The 20,000-nt window shown below is 39.6% G+C and overlaps 3 protein-coding genes and 1 pseudogene across 3 annotated transcripts in view; all 4 read right to left on the bottom strand.

The window, feature by feature from the left end:
* Window positions 1–2,514: 2,514 nt before the first annotated feature.
* Window positions 2,515–4,540, bottom strand: LOC140949496 (uncharacterized). Its single transcript, XM_073398655.1, has 2 exons — window positions 3,242–4,540; window positions 2,515–2,883 (listed from the first exon to the last, which is right to left on the bottom strand). Exons 1-2 carry the CDS (start codon window positions 4,519–4,521, stop codon window positions 2,742–2,744), a joined length of 1,422 nt encoding a protein of 473 aa, XP_073254756.1. The 5' UTR covers window positions 4,522–4,540; the 3' UTR covers window positions 2,515–2,741.
* A 2,187-nt stretch (window positions 4,541–6,727) lies between these two features.
* Window positions 6,728–11,646, bottom strand: LOC140949497 (uncharacterized). Its single transcript, XM_073398656.1, has 2 exons — window positions 11,533–11,646; window positions 6,728–7,454 (listed from the first exon to the last, which is right to left on the bottom strand). The coding sequence occupies exons 1-2, from the start codon at window positions 11,644–11,646 to the stop codon at window positions 6,861–6,863; spliced, it is 708 nt and encodes a 235-aa protein (XP_073254757.1). The 3' UTR covers window positions 6,728–6,860.
* A 1,891-nt stretch (window positions 11,647–13,537) lies between these two features.
* The window catches only part of LOC140949498 (D-inositol 3-phosphate glycosyltransferase-like), a 10,826-nt gene continuing 4,363 nt past the window's right edge, over window positions 13,538–20,000 (bottom strand). The window contains 2 exon segments of the mRNA XM_073398657.1: window positions 13,538–14,244; window positions 14,247–14,752. Of these exon segments, the coding sequence (XP_073254758.1) occupies window positions 13,538–14,244; window positions 14,247–14,706 (1,167 nt within the window). The 5' untranslated portion in view covers window positions 14,707–14,752.
* LOC140949499 (uncharacterized) lies at window positions 15,063–16,076 on the bottom strand (annotated as a pseudogene).

Here is a 20,000-nt window from a genome sequence, read left to right on the forward strand (position 1 = left end):
CTTAAACTAATCATTGTCCTATGGCCCATAACACAGGGACAAGACGGATAAAGCAAATACTGCGGAGGCTCCATTTGAGAATCTATCTTGTACACATAATCAATAATTTTGCCAACTTATGATACTGGTTCCATGTATTCATTTTCGCATGTATATTGGAACAAGGGCAGAAAATGAAAATAGCCACTACTGCTATTTTATATATACAGTCATGAAAGTCTTACTGAATATCTATATACATTGTTCTGTTGTCCATTCCTATGGAATTTCCTGTTCGACTTCGTCTTCATCATACTCATCATCACTCTCAGCATACTCGTTCTGGCAATCTTCAGAGCACAGACAGAGATCAGTACAGACAAGTCCGGCTTTTTGACACTGACAACGGTTGTTAGAGCAACGGGACTTGGCGCACTTGCATCGGACAAGCTGTATAGTTGCCTCTGGAGCTGGTGGAAGATTTGTCATGACTGGTACCCACTTTCCATCTTCATCTTGCCATCCATAGCCTTCTGGTGAGGGCAACACCGGGTTTGCTACATGATCGTTGTTCCAAACAAGAAGCTGGTAGTGCGCTCTCAGTATGGCTTGATGGAGAGCAGCTTGTGTGGGCGGCAACCTCTCAGACTCAGCTTGATTTTTCTTAAAGAGGGACCATCTGAGGGCTTTGACAGTTTTGATGTCTGTCTTTGGTTGGTACATCCGACAAACCAGCTGTTCCACTCCACTTCTTGTGCCGTCATCTGGCTGTTAACCACAACCGAGGTTAGCAAGAGCTTGCAAGATAGGAGTGCTGGCGTTATCAAACTCATCCCAACAAGTGGCTTTTCCCTTTCCAGAGAAACTCCCAGTAACATCAGCTCCGGTCAACGCATGAAATGCTGACAGCGCAGCCGTCTTAGTGGGCCCAAGGGCCTCTGCGATTGACTTCAAGTTGATAACTCTCAACTACTGCCGGTCCCAGTAACAAAGCAAGAGTTCGAGCACAAATCTGGATACCGTCGGAGAGCCAAAACAAGAACACCAGTGTCAGGAGAATATATAGAGAGTTGGGTAGCACCTTGAGCAGAGGCATCCAGAGCATGTAAAATAATCAACAGCAAAATATACGTGCCGTCCTTTCACGATATCCGGAAGGAGAAACATGCCACCTTCACTCTCTATGCGCTTCACAACAGTTTTCTCAATTTGTGACTCCACCCTCAACAAGCAATTGTACTCTACAGCCATGCCAAATCCATGGAGGAGATTAACCAGCTCTTTGCTTCGTACTGCTTGGTGTATTGCTAGGTTAACTGCGAGGTGTTGGAGCATTTCTCTAGTGCAGTAGACCGCTTTTGATCTCTTATTGTCAACCTGCCTGTCCGTTAGACACAAAGCTATTGTATTCTGCGCTAATTGCATTGCTCTTTTGTGTACCTCATTGCACTTTTTATCAGATAGTGTCTTATTGGGACCTTGGATTATCCACCTAAAGAAGCAGGTAAGCTCTTCGGGGCAGTGATCATGTGTCATTGTATCCAGAGAGCCAGAGAAGACCCATTTCTCGCTTCGATTAATAGCCTTTCTCAATATTGAAAAGGCATCGAAGAGAGTTTTCATAGATTTCTTGGTAGCACGACCTATGCCATGTTGCTTTTTCTTTAAGCTCTTCTAGTGGTAGATCTTTAAGCACAAGCCACAATGTTTTCGAGTTGATGTCCTCGTACTTTGAACGTTCTTCGATGGCTTCTAAAAGCTTTTGATGGGAAGTTGGATTTAACAAGATTGGCTGTACTTTTTTCTTGGCAGATTACACATAGCTTAAAATCTAAAGGGGCATTAGACCGGCCAAAATCCGTCATACTACAAGCACTGTGATGGCTGTAAGTACAACGTGGCGGACACTCAAATAATTACCGCTGACCAATATTTCAGGCTCACAACCACCCAGGCCCCCTAGGTTAAGAATCCACAGGAATTTGTGCGAAATAGGATTGTAGAAATCGCTCATAATAAAGTTATATAAGCCACACGAAATACATTATCATTACACCTTTTTAGCTTTTATTTTTTTCATTCAAATGCTATACATACAGCATTAATATGCATTACAATGAGTCAACGTTATTGTCCTGGATGATGTGTTCACCTTTGGCGTGTTTTGCAATCCAGCCTCATTTCCATGTATGGCTCACGTGACACTACAAAGTGGCACCAATCAATGCAAGATGTCTAACTAGCTGAGGTGAGCAAGTTTGGCATAATAAGGATTTTTTTGGACAAATTTATAGTAAATTATGCGTTTCAGCCTCGCTTTCATGTGTAAGGTCACGTGACCTATGTAAATTAGCATAAATCAACCGGGAGGATCATGCCCAATCATGTGAGCAAGTTTGGTGTATTTTCGTCTGTTATTAACAAAGTTATGAGCAATAATGTGTTTTAGCCTCGTTTTCACGCTGGATTTCATGGGTCAGAATTTAACCCCCCCTTAAAAGCCGTCTGAGCAAGTGGCAAAGCTGGCACCAAAACTTTTCATGTTTAGTAGGACCTAATGAACATTTTTACACTAGGTGCTTGCTTTCAGCACAAACTTCACACGGGACCTTATTTTATGACATTTGCTCCCAGACTATATTTGTATCTCTTGATTTTGCGTGTGCACGAACAAAAACGCAAGGGATAATTAAACCGGCGACAAGATGTACGATGTAAATTGCTGTCGATTTAGTCAAAAGGAAAAAAAGTAAAAACCTAATTCAGTAACAACAAAATTCTTGTGCTAAATCTTTACGCTTTACGCGCGTATCACACAGCGCTTGGTTCAGAACACTGTAGGTAGCATCTGAGCCGCCCCTTCGTTTCCAGGCTAACAACATGGCGTATGCTTTTCCGGTATATCTTCATGGATATTACCAAATTCTTGCAGCTCTGCTTCATGGAACGTTAGCCGTCGCCCAAGCGTTCTCCAATCGTTAGATACTTTTTTTGATAGATTTTCTAGTACATCGTCCGTTGGACTGTTTTCCATTCGTGCACTAGGCTGACGCGTAAGTTCCCGTAAGTCCGAACGAGCGGCCGTACCCTTAGTGGGCGTTCTTAAGTGCAATCTACACAATTGAGGCACTCTGGCTTCTGAGATGCTATAAAATTCCACTCGACCTACGATTTTGTCATTAAGAAAACGAACCTCCAACTCAGCATCGTCTGGATTGTGCTCTAAAAGCCTAAGATAAATTTCCTCCATGTCGCTCTTTACTTGTGGGCGTATTCCTCCTGATACAAACACGGATGCCTTATCGAGTTTTTGCAAATAGGCGTTATGCCTTGTCTTTCAAGCTGCCTTAGCTCCTCTCCTTTAAGATGAGCAGGGCAGCAGATCAGACACAAAATGTTTAAAAGATCCGGACGAAAGTAAGCGAAGAAGACTGTCAGTATGGGCGGAACAAAAATGCGGCTGTTAAGGAAGTTTATAATTCTTTGTCCATAAAACCTGGAGTTTTCGTTTTTCCTGCTCTCAACATAATGCGCATATGCAGAGAACCGTTCCACATGGAACCTTACAAACTTTCTATCAAGACTTGGCGGTTTCACAAGATCATCAGTGATTTCAATCCATTCTTTTTGGTCATTATCGGACTTGAGGAACAGCACTCTGACGAGACATGTTGTGGGGTTTAGATTCAAGTCTTGTTGCTCTCGAAGAGAAATTGGCAGCTGAATCGTGACTGGTTTCAAGAACTGAACAGCTTGAAAGCATTTGATTCTCAATACAGGTCCAAGAAATTTACCCTCAACTTCAAATTCTTCATTTGAAACTTCTTGAACCTTTAACTCTAACGAAAACTTTGCTTTAGGTGCAAAAGCATTTTCGGGGATTGTAACTGTCACGTCTGGGAAGTCAGGATGGCTGAATGAGCCGCCACCAGATGTGATGGTGTAAGTTGGAGAAGCCTTGAGACGGCAAACTACCGCGTATGTTGAGCACTCAGATATATCAGCTTGAGCAATGGGAAAGAAAAAGTCCGTTATTTTCATGTGGGAAGGGTGATTGTCTTCGAAGTCTTGACGACAACGTATGTCCCTGGTTCCATCCACGTCTTCCCAATAATTCGTCTCCTTGTCAATCAGCTTTTTTATTACTGGCCCATAGCCCTGTGCGTCTGTTGCGCTGTGAGATAACGACAGCTTCACCTTGGTGATAAATTTTAGTTCTTGGCCATTCAACAAAGATAGTTCACTAACATTGCTAGTGATGGCTTCATTTTCCTGCAGTGGGGGTGAACGGACACTGTATTTCCATTTGTGGACCACGATTGACGTATGCTCAGGTACAGCATCAGGAGGAAACATCAGGTGAACAGCCCACTGTTTGAAGGCCCAGCTGGTACCTTCACTTTTTACTTCAATAACGTTCTCCCCTTCTGCATCATCTTCGGTTTCAGTTTCAGTTTCAGCAGTTTCATCAACATACTTTTCTCCTACCTCAGCCACTTGCTCATGTACCTCAGCATCTTCTTGTGACTCTTCCGCGAGCATCCCTTGTGATTTTACTTTAGTCCCTGCGCAGATACAAAAACAACATGTCAGTGTTCCATGCTAGCTGTTTCAGAATTTGCAGGAACTTTATAAAAAATCTACACCTGTTGACTACCACACTGCAATCACCTTCTTTCTGGTTATTTTTTTGTTTTGTTTTTTATAATTGTGAATACATTTACAATTAAAAATTCTTACAATTATAAAGGTTTTGGACGATTAAACACATCTTGTTTTTTTTTCTTTTTACTTTTCGTAGCATGTATGTAAAGTGGCTATCTAGCAAAGCACATTTAATCACTATAAATCAACGTTATTGTGTTACTGTGTTGTAACCCTCTCATAAAAAAATAACGAAGAAGGCTTCTTTCGTGGATATACAAAGAGTGTAAAACCTTTTTCTGGAAATAGTTGATGTAAAACTGACACTAATTCACCAGGTCGTTTGCTAGTTAGAACGAAAATGTATTAAACGTTTAAATTTCAACTCTGTTAATTACCAAAATTGGTTATCAACTGCCCTGATTTCAACCTTGATAGGACAGTACGCGTCATGCCTAAGTAATTGGACAGTACGCGCCATCACATCATCACGATCTTGGAATTTCCGGTGGGGGTAAAAGGCGGAATGAGTTTGCGGAATGGCATGTGGCATGGCTTGCGGAATAACATAATTATGCGGATTGTAATGTACGCAGAATGACCCAAAGAAATCAATTAAACTGAAAAGAGCGCGCGCCCTTTTTGGCGCCAATCAATTTGCAAACGCGGCCGCTGTTTTAATGTTGCGGGCTCGACATACGATGACAATTTTCCGCACAGCCACAAAGATTCTTCTTGCCTTTATTAGTCGGGCTGCATGGCAGCAACGATACTACATCACGAAAGTCGGCCATTGAAGGAAGGATGTTTTGGAAGGTTACGCTCCCTTAATCTACTTTAATCTTTTCTGCAAAACATGTTTGCACGATTAACTTAACAGTTTCTTTTTACCTATATTTGTATTCGAAACCACGTGAGAAGTGCTTCTTTTTCAGACGGTGGGTTACGTGATCGTGACATAATTTTCAGAGATGAAACGGATCTTGTAATTTGTTCCCTTGGCTGCTTGGTTAAGATTCCGGTACACGAAGGTAACAGCTGGCGGAGAAGGGCGAGTTCGAATCTTGGCAATTGAGTATGTGTCTTTTTTTCTTTTTTTTTTTCTCCCTTCCTACCGTTTTAGCATTTTTCACGATCAACGCACACACTCACACAAACAAGGAAGGTGCGAAGACACGCGGAAAGGCCGAAAGGAGACAGAGAGCAGTTCGCTTCACTCGATTTCTAGATTACTGATTATTGTTTGACTCGCGGCGTTCATTTAGTCTCAATTATGATCTGATTCGTCAACCGTATTAATTAATAATCCCTAGAATTGTAGCTAGCCTGACTTCACGTTCAACAAGCGTTCTTTTGCCTCTAGCGTTTTGACATTTGACTATATTATAATGGTGGGCAGAAAGAGAGAAAGTATTGTCGGGAACACCAAAAATATATTAAGTATTAATTAAGTATCACGAATGCAGTAAAGCTTATCGCTACTTTCTACTCTGCCTTGTTGGTTTGAGCTAGCAGTAATAAATGGACCAGCAGAGCAGTTGCTCTCCCAAATTGGCGTCAAAAAAAGGCGCGGCAAAGACGCGCGCACGCATTTCAGTTTAATTTCTTTCTTTGTGCCATTTTCCATACATTGCGCCATTCACCGTGGAATTTCTTGTGTTTTGAGTTTAAAAAGAGCCTTATATATCACAAATTTTGTTAAAGTTTTAATTGACTGGTAACAGAACTTCGTGTCGTCCAATTCGTTCTGTAATCATACTCGTGATTAAACAAATCGAACTCCCGCTACGCAGTCGTCCGATTTTGTTAATCACCTGTAAGATTACAGACCGAATTGGACTCCACTCACTCAATTACCATTTACTAATCATTTGAGTGATTAACAAAATCGGGCGATCGCGTAAAGTGCCTATGTATATTAATTAAAGGAAGGTGACGTTAAACAGGACGATTCGATTCGCTACACTGTCCAAGTCGTAAACTAAAGATAGATAGATAGATAGATAGATAGATAGATAGATAGATAGATAGTTTATTAAAACTGCATCGCAGCCGAAGGCTGAATTACGCAATTATTTACAAAAACTTAACAATACTTGAAAATTACAAATGAATCCTAGACAATAAGTCGAAAACTAATTTTTAAGATAATATTAAAAATTCTATACAACATATTCATATTGAAATATGTTAACATATAAAGCATGAATATAAGTGGGATAAAACTACAGCCCGGACTATTTCGACATCGCAAATATAAAAGTATTACTTGTTCTGTTCGTGCAAAGCTTTGGCATTTTAAAAAGGCGCTGTCGTCTTAGGTTATAGCGTGAGTTGTCATAGTCTGGTGGAGGGAGCGCCTTCAATTTATGGTTTGGATCACTGACAATGTTATCAAAAAGCCTGCTACATAGTAAGTAATAATGCTCCAAAATGGGTGTTAACCCCACCTCTGTTGCCGAGTTGCACTTTCGTGAGGTTATTATTGATATTGCTCTTTTCTCGAGCCGTACTAGCTCTTTCTTTAAGTACTGGGGGAGACCGTTGAAAAAGACAGGTGTTGCATAATCAATAACAGATCTCACGCACGATACGTAGAACAGTGCTAGATCTTGTTTCGGAACTCCCGCTCTCTTCAACTGAGTTAGGAAATAGAGTCTCTTGCTAGCCTTTTTGGTTATCTCAGTTACATGGTCGTTCCATGTTAGATCGTTCGCTATTGTAAGGCCTAGTAGCTTTGAACTAGTCACTAACTCTACCTCCTTTCCTTCTATGATGACGGGATCAAAGACTCTTTGCTCTTTAGCAAAGGAGATCCTGAGTTCTTTGCACTTTTCTCATAGGCTGAAACCGAGTTTCTTTACCGTGCCTTTCACTGGGTTTGAAATGGCTTTTGAATGCTCACTTTTTAGACTGCTTGCAGTCCGCCTTTTCTCTTGAAATCCGTCTAGTTCTTGATCTCATCCAGCGCGATTACAAACCACGATGTTATTATATAGGGGTCTATTTTTTCTTCTCGATCGGGCTTACGCCTCGTTTCCCGCGGCAAGCGACTTTGCCGCTCGCGTGATTAGGTTTTGCGTGCAGTAATGCAAAGAAAAATAAGAGACTGCTCGCAGTCTAACTTTTTTTCAATGTCGTTCCAGATTTTCTTATAGGCTGATTTTATTTCGTACTGCCGGATAAAATGTCAACAGCACAACTGGAGTTCAAATAAGCTAAAGGCTTAGTTCATATAATTCGGAACAAATGACTTTAAAAAAAATATGTATGTGTTGAATAGGGTCCGTGCACACTTCGGCCAATCTAATTTTCCATTTTCCCAACAAAAACGGAAAAAGGAAATATTACTTATCCTTATCATATTTACATATTTTAAAGTACAGAAAAAAATAGAAAAAAAGAAAATGGTCAGGAAAATTGATCATTTTTTCAATTTTCTAATTTTGAAGTCCGCTTCAAAAATACAAAAAATACTGTAAACGGCTAAAAGCGATATTTTGCTATTTTTTATTTTCTTGCTATTGTTAGAAAATGAGGAAAATGAAACAATGTCCGATTCTTAACTCATTTTTCTATTTTTCCGTTTTTCGCAAAAAATGGAAAAACGGAAAAATGAAAAAATCATATTTATTCGCACCATTTTTTCATTTTTTCCATTTTGCTCAAAAAATGAAAAAATAGAAAAATAGCATATACCTATCGCCTAATTTTCCATAATTCCATTTTAACAAGAAAAATGAAAATGTGACAGGTGTTGCGAGCAATTTTCTATTTTTCCATTTTTTAATAAATAGTAAAACTTTAAAACGATACTGACCCTTTCAGACAGTTTTTCATTTTTTATTTTATTGAAAAATGGCGCAGAAAAGTGAGAAGTTATGAATGTTTTAACGGTGAAGAAAAGAAAAACCTAATTCGTATCGACTATCGGCGCACTAATTTGGTTAGAAGATAAACCCAGGGTCGGCGGAGATGTGGGGGAATTGGAGGGGGGGGGGGGGGGGTGGGGGAGGGCTTAGTTTTTGAGAAGCGGACGTGGTTCCATTCATTTTTTATCTCGATTTCCCTGAAGGTTTCGGTTGTCGGGAGTCGACTGTGGACTAAAGCGGCGGGAAAGCCGTACCGTACTGGCCGTGGAAATGAAGAATATTAGAAAGGGTACGAGGGAGGTGGAGAAGGCGTGAAAATTGGTACGGGAAAAGGGCGGGGGGGGGGGGGAGGTAACTCAACGGTTTTCATGCCAGCAACACCATGGTCCCAGCAAAAAAAAAAGCGGTTCGTGAGAGAGATTAAGGGGAAGGAGTTAAAAAGAAGATCGTTGAACAGTCACATGCACAAAATAAATAAAGAGCACGCCAGTGAAGAGGTCAGACGTTTTTAAATGAAATAGATGCTCAAAAGTAGACTGCTTAGCCTGCCGAAATAACGGAACTTGCCGCAGAACGGGTGTTTTAGGATTTCAAGAGTAAAGTATGTTGAATTAATATTATGGAGGAAAAAAACATAACGAGGCGGCTAGTATACACTCGCGGGAGAGAACATCTTAATGATCTGGCCCATACATTTGCTCATATATTTGATTAAACGTTGGATAGCGACTATCCACCGGATAAACACTATCCAGCGGCCTGATAATTTTTTATGTACTTTATGGAAACCAATTGCGTTATCTACTGGATAGTTATTTATCCAGCGGATAGCATTATCCACCTTTTAAGCAACTCAGCCCTGAAAAGACGAGAGCAAAGATCGCTAATGTCGGGAAACCCATGCGACAAGTATGGGGAAACGTTCTACAGTTTGAATGGAACAGGAACACTTTATGGTGACACAGTGTTAGAACGGGTCACAGAGTGAGTCCTAAGTAATGAGGTAAAGGAATCAGCTAATCAAATCCAAACGTGAATGAGACTACTTTCGCATTCCGAGGACTAAAGCACCCCCACCCACCCTTCCCATCCCACGTCTCCGCCGACCCTGTGTAAATCGTCTAACAAAACTAGTGAGTCTAAAGTGGATTAGGTTTTTCTTTTCTTTACTGGTAAATGTTCATCATTTGTCATTTTTCTTTGCTATTTTTCATTAAAACAAAAGATGAAAAATTATCCGTTTTTGTCTGTTTGTTTGTTTTGTATTTATTGAAAAAATGGAAAAATTATTCGCAACACTTGTCATTTTTTTCATTTTTCTTGTTAAAATGGAATTATGGAAAATTAGGCGATAGGTATGCCATTTTTCTATTTTTTCATTTTTTGAACAAAATGGAAAAAATGAAAAAATGGTTCGAATAAATATCATTTTTTCATTTTTCTGTTTTTCGATTTTTTGGGAAAAACGGAAAAATCGAAAAATGATCTAGGACTCGGAGATTATTTTATTTTCCACACTTTTCTAACAATATCAAGAAAATAAAACTAGCAAAATATCGCTTTTAGCCGTTAACAGTATTTTTTGTATTTTTGAATTTAACTTCGAAATTAGAAAAATGAAAAAAATGATCGATTTTACTGACCATTTTCTTTTTTTCTCTTTTTTTCTGAACTTTGAAATATGCAAATATGATAAGGATAAGTAATATGTCCTTTTTCCGTTTTTGTTGGAAAAATGAAAAAATAGATTGGCCGAAGTGTGCACGGACCGAATAGGTCCGTGCACACTTCGGCCAATCTAATTTTTCATTTTCCCAACAAAAACGGAAAAAGGAAATATATCATATTTGCATATTTCAAAGTACAGAAAAAAAGAGAAAAAAAGAAAATGGTCGGGAAAATCGATCATTTTTTTCATTTTTCTAATTTTGAAGTTAAATTCAAAAATACAGAAAATACTGTTAACGGCTAAAAGCGATATTTTGCTATTTTTATTTTCTTGATATTGTTAGAAAAGTGAGAAAAATAAAATAATCTCCGAGTCTTAGATCATTTTTCGATTTTTCCGTTTTTCCCCAAAAATCGAAAAACAGAAAAATGAAAAAATGATATTTATTCGAACCATTTTTTCATTTTTTCCATTTTGTTCAAAAAATGAAAAAATAGAAAAATGGCATACCTATCGCCTAATTTTCCATAATCCCGTTTCAACAAGAAAAATGAAAAAAATGACAAGTGTTGCGAATAATTTTTTCCATTTTTTCAATAAATAGAAAACAAACAAACAAAAACGGACAATTTTTCATCTTTTGTTTTAATGAAAAATAGCAAAGAAAAAGGATAAATCATGAACATTTACCAATAAAGAAAAGAAAAACCTAATCCACTTTAGACTCACTAGTTTTGTTAGACGATTTACACAGGGTCGACGGAGACGTGGGATGGGGAGGGCGGGTGAGGGCCCTTTCTTTCTCGGAATGCGAACGTAGTTTCATTCACTTTTGAATTAACTGATTCCTTTACCTCATTACTTATGACTCACTCTGTGACTTGTTCTAACACTGCGTCACCATAAAGTGTTCCTGTTCCATTCAAACTGTAGAACGTTTCCCCATACTTGTCGCATGGGTTTCCCGACATTAGCGATCTTTGCTCTCGTCTTTCCAGGGCTGAGTTGCTTAAAAGGTGGATAACGCTATCCGCTGGATAAATAACTATCCAGTAGATAACGCAATTGGTTTCCCTAAAATACATAAAAAATTATCAGGCCGCTAGGTAGTGGCCTATCCGGTGGATAGTCGCTATCCAACGTTTAAACAAATGTATGAGCAAATGTATGGGGCCAGATCATTAAGATGTTCTCTCCCGCGAGTGTATACTAGCCGCCTCGTTATGTTTCAATATATTTTATTTTTATTTTATATTCAATATACTTTACTCTTGCAATCCTAAAACACCCGTTCTGTGGCAAGATCCGTTATTTCGGCAGGCTAAGCAGTCTACTTTTGAGCATCTATTTCATTTAAAAGCGTCTGACCTCTTCACTGGCGTGCTCTTTATTTATTTTGTGCATGTGACTGTTCAACGACCTTCTTCTTAACTCCTTCCCCTTAATCTCTCTCACGAACCGCTTTTTTTTCGCTGGGACCATAGTGTTGCTGGCATGAAAACCGTTGAGTTACCCCCCCCGCCCCTTTTCCCGTACCAATTTTCACGCCTTCTCCTCCCTCCTCGTACCCTTTCTAATATTCTTCATTTCCACGGCCGATATGGTACGGTTTTCCCGCCGCTTTCATCCACAGTCGACTCCCGGCAACTCAAACCTTCAGGGAAATCGAGATCAAAAGTGAATGGAACTACGTCCGCATCTCGAAAACTAAGCCCTGCCCCCCCCCCCCCCAAAAAAAAAAAAATTCCCCCACATCTCTGCCGACCCTGGGTAAATCTTCTAACCAAATTAGCGAGTCTCTTCTTCACCGTTAAAATATTCATAACTTCCCACTTTTCTGCGCCATTTTTCAATAAAATAAAAAGTGAAAAACTGTCTGAAAGGGTGTATCGTTTTAAAGTTTTACTATTTATTAAGTAAATAAAAAAATAGAAAATTGCTCGCAACACTTGTCATTTTTTCATTTTCCTTATGAAAATGGAATTATGAACATTGGGCGATAGGTATGCTATTTTTCCAATTTTTCATTTTTTGAACAAAATGGAAAAAATGAAAAAATGGTGCGAATAAATATGATTTTTTTCATTTTTCCGTTTTTCTTTTTTGGCGAAAAACGGAAAAATAGAAAAATGAGTTAGGAATCGGACATTATTTCATTTTTCTCATTTTCTAACAATAGCAAGAAAATAAAAAATAGCAAAATATCGCTTTTAGCCGCTTACAGTATTTTCTGTATTTTTGAAGCGGACTTCAAAATTAGAAAAATGAAAAAATGATCAATTTTCCTGACCATTTTCTTTTTTTCTATTTTTTTCTGTACTTTAAAATGTAAATATGATAAGGATAAGTAATATTTCCTTTTTCCGTTTTTGTCGGAAAAATGAAAAATTAGATTGGCCGAAGTGTGCACGGACCTGAATACTTCTGATTAGGTCTAAGGTTTGCTTAATTACTTAATTTCAGCAACTAGCATACCCGCAAAAAGTAAACTGTCAGCCGATCACCTTCACATATTCAGCGGTCGAGTTGCTTTCGTCTTCGATTACGTCTTGTTTTCATCGTTTTTCTCCGCCGGCCTTAATCGCCTGCAGAAAAACGTCTTCCTGGCATGTAATTCAGAATAGGGTCTTCATGTATAACATGCAAATTTCCACTTTTTGTTTAATATATAAAGTGATAAAGTGAACTAAAGTGCAATTTGACCTTGTTTCACATGGTTTGCAACACTGTACCAACATCTCGCTCAATGCTGTGTTGCGCTAAAAATCGTCGTTGCAAATCCTCCCGCGTAACATCACCTTTGAGGTCCCTAATTTTGTTTAGAAGGTAACACCAAAATTATACTTATTGAGATTTTTTAACCATAACAACTTTGAATATAGTGGGTGGTAACCAGCTAACTTTGTTTCTGTTTAGATGCTTCTGCAAGTAGAAAATAGAAAGGACTGGCTCAAGAATTTTGTCCGTGGTTCTTTTGGCACGGCAGTTCACGGTCCACTCATGAAGACAGATACTTTGAATCCAGAATCGATGGAAGACAAAAGCAGGCCACACCCAAGACAGCATGGGGAGACGGCAGGAGAAACAAAAAAGACCAGGATGAAAGAGCTAGGGTGGGTACACATAACAATGGGCAACAGCGCAGCACTGTTTCTTTGGAGCTGAGGCCTCATGTGCCACATGAAAACGATAGGCCAAGACAAAGCGGTTGAGCCCACCACAAACACAAGGATCATGAAACAAGGGTAAAACGTAAAAATCAACAAGGTACAAGTACAAAAGTCCCTTTGAGTGTAAGTGTAAGGAAGTACTATGGTGAGCCTTAACGGATATCAGCCCGATACCTTAATTAAAGAGGACATAGAACAACCTTTTAATTCACTTTGATGTCATCGCCTGGACAATACTCACCGTTGATCAAAGATTTCATCATACTGAAAAGTTCAACACACTGCGTTTGCCAGTTGTACTTCTCTGCGTAGCGTGCACGCAATTCTTGACATTCCTGGAATGCTCCTTCATTGTCTTTCTCTCGGGTGGCTTTAATGGCCTCAGCCCAGTCCTCTGGATCTTCAGAATCCACGATGAAAGCTGATCCACGAGGTATCTCTTGAAGAGCTTCTCCAAATCCACTGTTCTGACTGACAAGAAATGGTATACCAGCCGACAACGCTTCCAGAGCTGTCAAGCCGAAACCCTCTGTTCGAGAAGGAATGATCACAAGATTCGAAGCACATAAGAGGGTTAGCAGATCTTCGCGGTTTTCAAGATATCCTTTAACAATGAGCTGATTTTGCAACAAGCCATACTTAAGCAATTCTTCACTTCCTTTAGATGCGCCCACAAAAGTGAGATGGTAAGTCTTATCGACCAGCTTGGCGACTGCTTTAGCAGCGATGTCGTATCCTTTAAGTTTGAAATCTTCAGTATCACCTCGGCCAAATACAAGAATTCGAAACTTCTTCCCCTTTATCGAGGATACATTTAACGATGCAAATTCATTAAATATACCTGGAGTGAAATTATAAACTTTTTTTCCGCAGAAGTTAAGACGAGCTGCGTAAAATTCTGCTAATTTGATCCAATTGCTACGACAAGATCAGCCATTTTACACAGTTTTAGCTCAGCCGATTGTTTTTTTTCACCTTTGGGAATGGCGCTAGAATATTCCTTGTACACTGCAAGTTCATCGGGTGCAGTATGTTCTACTTGCACCCACTTACATTGTTGAGAATCCCGTATTATCTGTGCTTGTTTTCCAAGTATTACACCATGTCCAATAACAAAGTCAATCGCAAGATCTTTCGGTGGAAAAGTCAACCAATCAATGGGGTCAAATCCAGGTCGCTCTTCTGCTTTAACTAATTTTACATTGTATTTGCTAGCTTCTCTCTTGTCTTCGACAGAAAATGTTGGGACAAAGAAACTAACCGATGTATTAGAAAGCTTGGCAAACTGAATGGCCAGCTCCCTGTTTATGGTTGACACGCCGCCTTTAGATGACTTCCATTCACTTGCCAAGAGTGTTATGCATTTAGTCATTACTATCCTGTGTTCTTTCACGCCAAACAGGTTTTTGGTAAAGTTCCTAGACGGAAAAAAGAAGTCAGAATCGAAAGACTTGAAGACGGAATCCTTCAGAAAATTGAGTAATTTTAATTATAATTTTCAAAAGGACAAAAACCTAAGTAAAGGTTTTCTAAACTTCTTCATACTAAAAATTACGGACAAGAATCACGACGTTTCGACCGATCTTCGGTCATTTTCAAGTATGTAAAAAGTTTAAAGAAAAGAAGTGTAAGGTGTAAATTATGTTTCTTATAAACTATAAAAAATGTTAAAAGAATGAAGTAAAGCATGCAGAAAAAGAACAATTAGAATCTAATTAAAAGAGCTATTTAAAAAATTTTGCACGAAGTGAGTCTGATTGTACATTGAGACCACAGTTCATTAGTAAAAAACATTTCAAGCACCACGCCGTCAAATTTACTTTTACACTTCTTTGAAATGCTAAAATTATTACTGAAATCTTCAGGTGCTGAAGAATGTTTAACACGAAAACGCTGGCCAATGGATGAACTTGCGCTTTTGTGTTCCTCATTTCGTTGGTGTGCATTGCACAGGTCACATTTAAATTTGTAAACAAGACATTGTTGGTTGACAAGAGGTGGCTTGGCTTCTCGCATTTTAAGATCGCGCTCAATCTTTTGGCTGACAAACACTGGAGACACGGTCGTGTGAATTTTGTGGCTCAAATCCTGAAGTTGAGGTCGAACGATGTCAGCTGAGGACTGGTTTTCAAATGGTAAAATAACACGAACAGGGTCAGATTAATCAGAAACAGCCGCGGCCGAAGAAACAGGTTGATCAAAAACCTTTGTGGCAATAAAGCATGAGATAGTAGAGTTCATGAGTTTGTTAGGGTACTCTAGCCGGGAAAAAGTAATTTAAGACGATCGCATTCTTCGGAGAAATACGACCAGCAAAAGTTGGCAAGCACTGACCAAGCACAAGAGCCATAATAGTCCTATTATGGCTCTTGCCAAGCATAGTTCTTAGCAAACGCCCGTTTATATCCAACGTCTACGTGACTCTTGTAATGCAACAAAAGGCCAATGTTCGTGGTTTGACATTCACTTTGGTCTCCACATCGTGAAGATCTGCTGAGGAGCTGGATGCCCAGGAAGGGAAGCATACAATTGCTTTCAATCTCCACGGTAAACATAACGGAGGAGTGATACTGGTTGAAAGTCTCAAGAAAGATTTTCCGCAAATGTTTTGTTTCGCATGACGGTCGGTATGTCACCAACAAATCGCCTGTAGTATGTGGGCATCTTGTCCTTCTGCTCTAATCTTTCTTCAATGCTACACATAAACACATTAGCGAGTAAAGGACCAAGTGGGGATCCCATAGCGACACCTTCTGCAGTGGCGGATCCAGGGGAGGGGCCCGCGGCCCTAATACTTAGACCAAAATGAGGCCCGAAGTGCCGGAAAAAAATTTTTTTAGACCAGCCCCCCCCTCCCTTATCTCAGGGTCTGGATGACCACCCCCCCCCCCCCTTATCTGAAGGTCTGGATCCGCCACTGGTCTGTTTGTTCATACAGATGACCATTGAAAATGAAAAGTTGACCTTTATTGGCTGCTCCGAGAAGATCGACAAGGTCTTGTCTACTGAGAAGAAGTTCGTCGTTTCATTAAACCAATTGTTCGTGAAAGCCATATCAGTGAGTAGCTCTATGGTTTCTTCTAAAGGCACATTGGTAAACAGGGAAGAAACATCGTAGGAAACTAGGATATCACCGTTGTTGATTTGAAAGCTGTTGGATTTCATTCACAAAGTCAAAAGTGTATATTTTTTATAGTTCTTAACATATTTTTACACCTTACACATATATATGCTAATTCTTTTAACTTTTTACTAACTTGAAAATGACCGAAGATCGGTCGAAACGTCTTGACGTTTTGTCCGTAATTTTTACTGTGGACAAAAACCTTGTACCAGAATAATTTAAAGCATATTGCATTCTTTTTTACATTTTTCAAGGGCTAAAGATGTAATCAGTCATCTGTAATAACGTCAAAGAAAATTTCTAATGGGAGCCCGAGAAAATAAATGTCAAATTTCACAAAACGGCATCTTACATATGAAATTTTCAGAATTTTATGCACCAGTGAATTCCACCTGCGCCCAGCCCCCCCCCCCCCCCCCGGACTGACCCCTGCGCATAAGCAAGTTTTTTTGCCTTGGATGGCAAATTCCCGGGGTTGGGAACTATTAAGCTGTCAAATCCCCTGGGGTAGGGACTAAAAAAGAGGGCAAATGCCCCGTCCTCCGTCAACACTGGAACATTTTTCATTGATCGCACAGTCGAATGGTGCCATTTTAAGCATTTTAATGTGCGACTTTTTGTTTCAATTAACGTCTTCCTTTGTAATAGCGCTAGGATTCTAACTAAGACTTCAAGCCGCGACGACATGCACAAGTGTATGGTTTTAGTATTGATATAAAATTATTGACACCAAAGTTAATAGAGCGCTGTAAAGTTATATGTTATGAATAGTTTTATAAATGTGAAAGGATGTTCTTCAAATAATATGAACAGAAATTTGGTTCAATGACCAAAAAACGTTGATTTACATCGATAGCTCCAATTTCGCTATGTAATTCTGGCTTAATATGCAATGAAGAAACGCGTGCATAAAATCGAGAACATGCCTTTACAACCCTCTTCAATTTATTCCTGTCCTTGATAGATGAGCCAATCTGCTTTTTTTCCAGTAAAGCCTTCCGTGTAGTTATATTCTGATAGGAAACCGCGTGCGTGTAAAAACCTCGGAATTGGCCCCGGGATTGGCGAATGCCGGCCCCGGGCAGTGCAAAATTTGCAAATGCCCCACCCCAGGGACTGACAAGGCGTGCAAATGCCCCGCACTAGCCTGGGGGGGGGGGGGGGGGGGGGCCTGGACGCAGGTGGAATTGACTGATGCATTACCTGTGTTTTCACAATTCCAGAGAAATTTGACATTTATTTTATCGGCTTAACCCTTGATAAATGTCGAAAAGAATGCAATATTCCTTAAAATTATTCTGGTACAAGGTTTTTTTCCACTGAAAATTAAAATTACTCTATTTTCTGATGGATTCTGTCTTAAAAAACCATTAATCCTTTTGTTTTCTCTTAATTTGAAATTGAAAGCAATACAAATTGCAATTAGGCATCTGCACATTTATCAGCAATTTCTTATGTCTCTTGTGATTACTTCTGATTAGTATTCCTCTTCTGGACATATTAAGAAGGTTTTCAGAAGATGAAAAACAGACAAAGAAAAAAATAAAGTGCACTCCACCTCAGTCCATCCCAATGTCCAGTCCAGATTTTACAAATGAAACGCTTAATGCCAACAGAACGGCTAATGACTGAAGTTTATTATAACAAGACGACGCCCGAAGAAGTTTACGTGGGATGTTGGCTTAAGTAAGAATTATGTTGAATGGCAGTGGAAAGTTGAGTAGTATATCAACAACAAATGTGTGAATGAGAGACACAGATGTTCTGTGTAAGGACTAGTACACTGGAAGATGAGTTACACAAGGGTTAACGTTCCTTTGCTACTCAAAACAAAACTTACATCAATATCTTAAATAGTACCACCATATATGTTAAGAGTATGGGGTAGTTCACAAAAATCTGCATTCCCCCTTTACTAATGTCTTCAAAAAATGCGCTTTCATATTCAGCAATAGCATGTAATGTATCAGACTTCCAGTAAGTACAGGTGCTCTAAGGAAAAATTCAGGGAGCCCCCAAACATTTAAGCTGGGGTCCCCGGGCCTCGCAGTTGGTCGCCCAAGTTAATAAATCAGTGGGCAGTTAGCCAATTATTAAGAATTAAAGAAATTATTTTCTAAACAAGTAAAACAGAACTTTGTGAATTTACTTTTGTTTTAACTTTTTTATTTTCATGAAAAATCACATCCTTTGAACTCCCGAGCGTGCGAAAAAAAAAACCGAATGTTGTCATATGGATATGACACCCGATGATACCCATCGAAGTTTTTGCGCCATATGCCATATGAGAAACAAGGGCAAAACGTAGGCTCGATTTCCGCCGTCTCCCGGGTCCAGTCTTTGATCCACCGCTTCCTTCGGGGGATGACTGCGGGCTCATTTTCCCGCACAGCGGCTCGTGATCGAGCCTTGGCAAAACGTCGCCCAATATTTCATGTTTTCTAAATGGAAAAGTAAGATCCTGGTCTGTTTAAGTATTTTCTTTGTATATTATCGGTGAAATGTTCAGGACAAATGAGATTCTTGTGGATTCAGTAGCCAGCTAGCTCTACTTTAACCTTAGCTTTTGCGTATTTACCGTAAATGCTCGAATTAGCGCCCGGGGAGCTTGTTCAATTTTCTAAGGCGAGAGGGGGCGCTAATTCGAAAGTGGGGCGCTTATTTCGTTTATCAATTTTTGGCCTCAAAATGACACTTTCTTTATTTCTAGTTACGCCAAAACTGTAACATATAGCAACAAGATGCGGGCGATTGGGAGAAAAGTTTTACGAGGAACTTAATTTAAGTGAAGCACCTATGTGCTCACATGGATATCGTACCGAGTACTGAACCTCGTTTTTTCTCGGGGGAGTGGGGGGGGGGGGGGGGGCGCTTATTCCACATTTTAAGCCTTAGGAGGGGTGCTAATTCGAAGCGGCGCGCTCATTTGAAGCTGGGCGCTAATTCGAGCATTTACGGTATTTTTACGCGGGAAGACGAAGTCAGCCAGCGTTTTAAATTCGGGAGCGCATTCCTTTCGTCGTCTTGGGAGTCAAAAATTGCCTTGTTTTTTTAAGTTTCCCGTATCCCGAGCCCGTCCCGAAAAAATTGTGTGATTTTTATTGGCTGCAACTTCGAATCACGTGCAAGTCAGGTTGGATTGCAGAAGCAGAAAAAAGATACTGCGTCAGCAAACAGTGGTCAGCAAAGAAGGGAAAAGTAAGCTTACAGGAGGGTCTGGATGGGGTTAACTGCCAACTGACAAATGGCCAAAATTTTAACTGACGACTGACAAATAGCCGAAAATGTAACTGACAACTGACATTTGCCTTGGGTTTTACTGTCAGCTGACAAAGGACCTGATTGTTCTTTATTTTCCACAAAACCCGTTTTTAAGGCCTTAAAATAGCATTGTTCCACTCTTTTCATCAGACTATGTGATCAAATGTGCGTTTTTAGGGGTAATCTTAGCAGCAAGACGCTTAAATGTCATATTTCGTTAATGATTTTACTGTAAAACTCATGTGTGTCATGTACCATCTGTTGTAAATGACATATGATCT

This window comes from Porites lutea, chromosome 10 (assembly GCF_958299795.1).
Source record: "Porites lutea chromosome 10, jaPorLute2.1, whole genome shotgun sequence".
Lineage (NCBI taxonomy): Eukaryota > Metazoa > Cnidaria > Anthozoa > Scleractinia > Poritidae > Porites > Porites lutea.

Excerpts from the sequence above, each read along its gene's own strand:
- LOC140949496 (XM_073398655.1), bottom strand. The coding sequence starts at position 4,521 with ATGCTCGCGGAAGAGTCACAAGAAGATGCTGAGGTACATGAGCAAGTG. Across the intron at positions 2,884-3,241 it reads CAGGAGGAATACGCCCACAA|ATATACCGGAAAAGCATACG; the intron begins GTAAAGAGCGAC and ends ATATCCATGAAG.
- LOC140949497 (XM_073398656.1), bottom strand. The coding sequence starts at position 11,646 with ATGGTCCCAGCGAAAAAAAAGCGGTTCGTGAGAGAGATTAAGGGGAAG. Across the intron at positions 7,455-11,532 it reads AAGAGCACGCCAGTGAAGAG|TGCAAAGAACTCAGGATCTC; the intron begins GTCAGACGCTTT and ends CTATGAGAAAAG.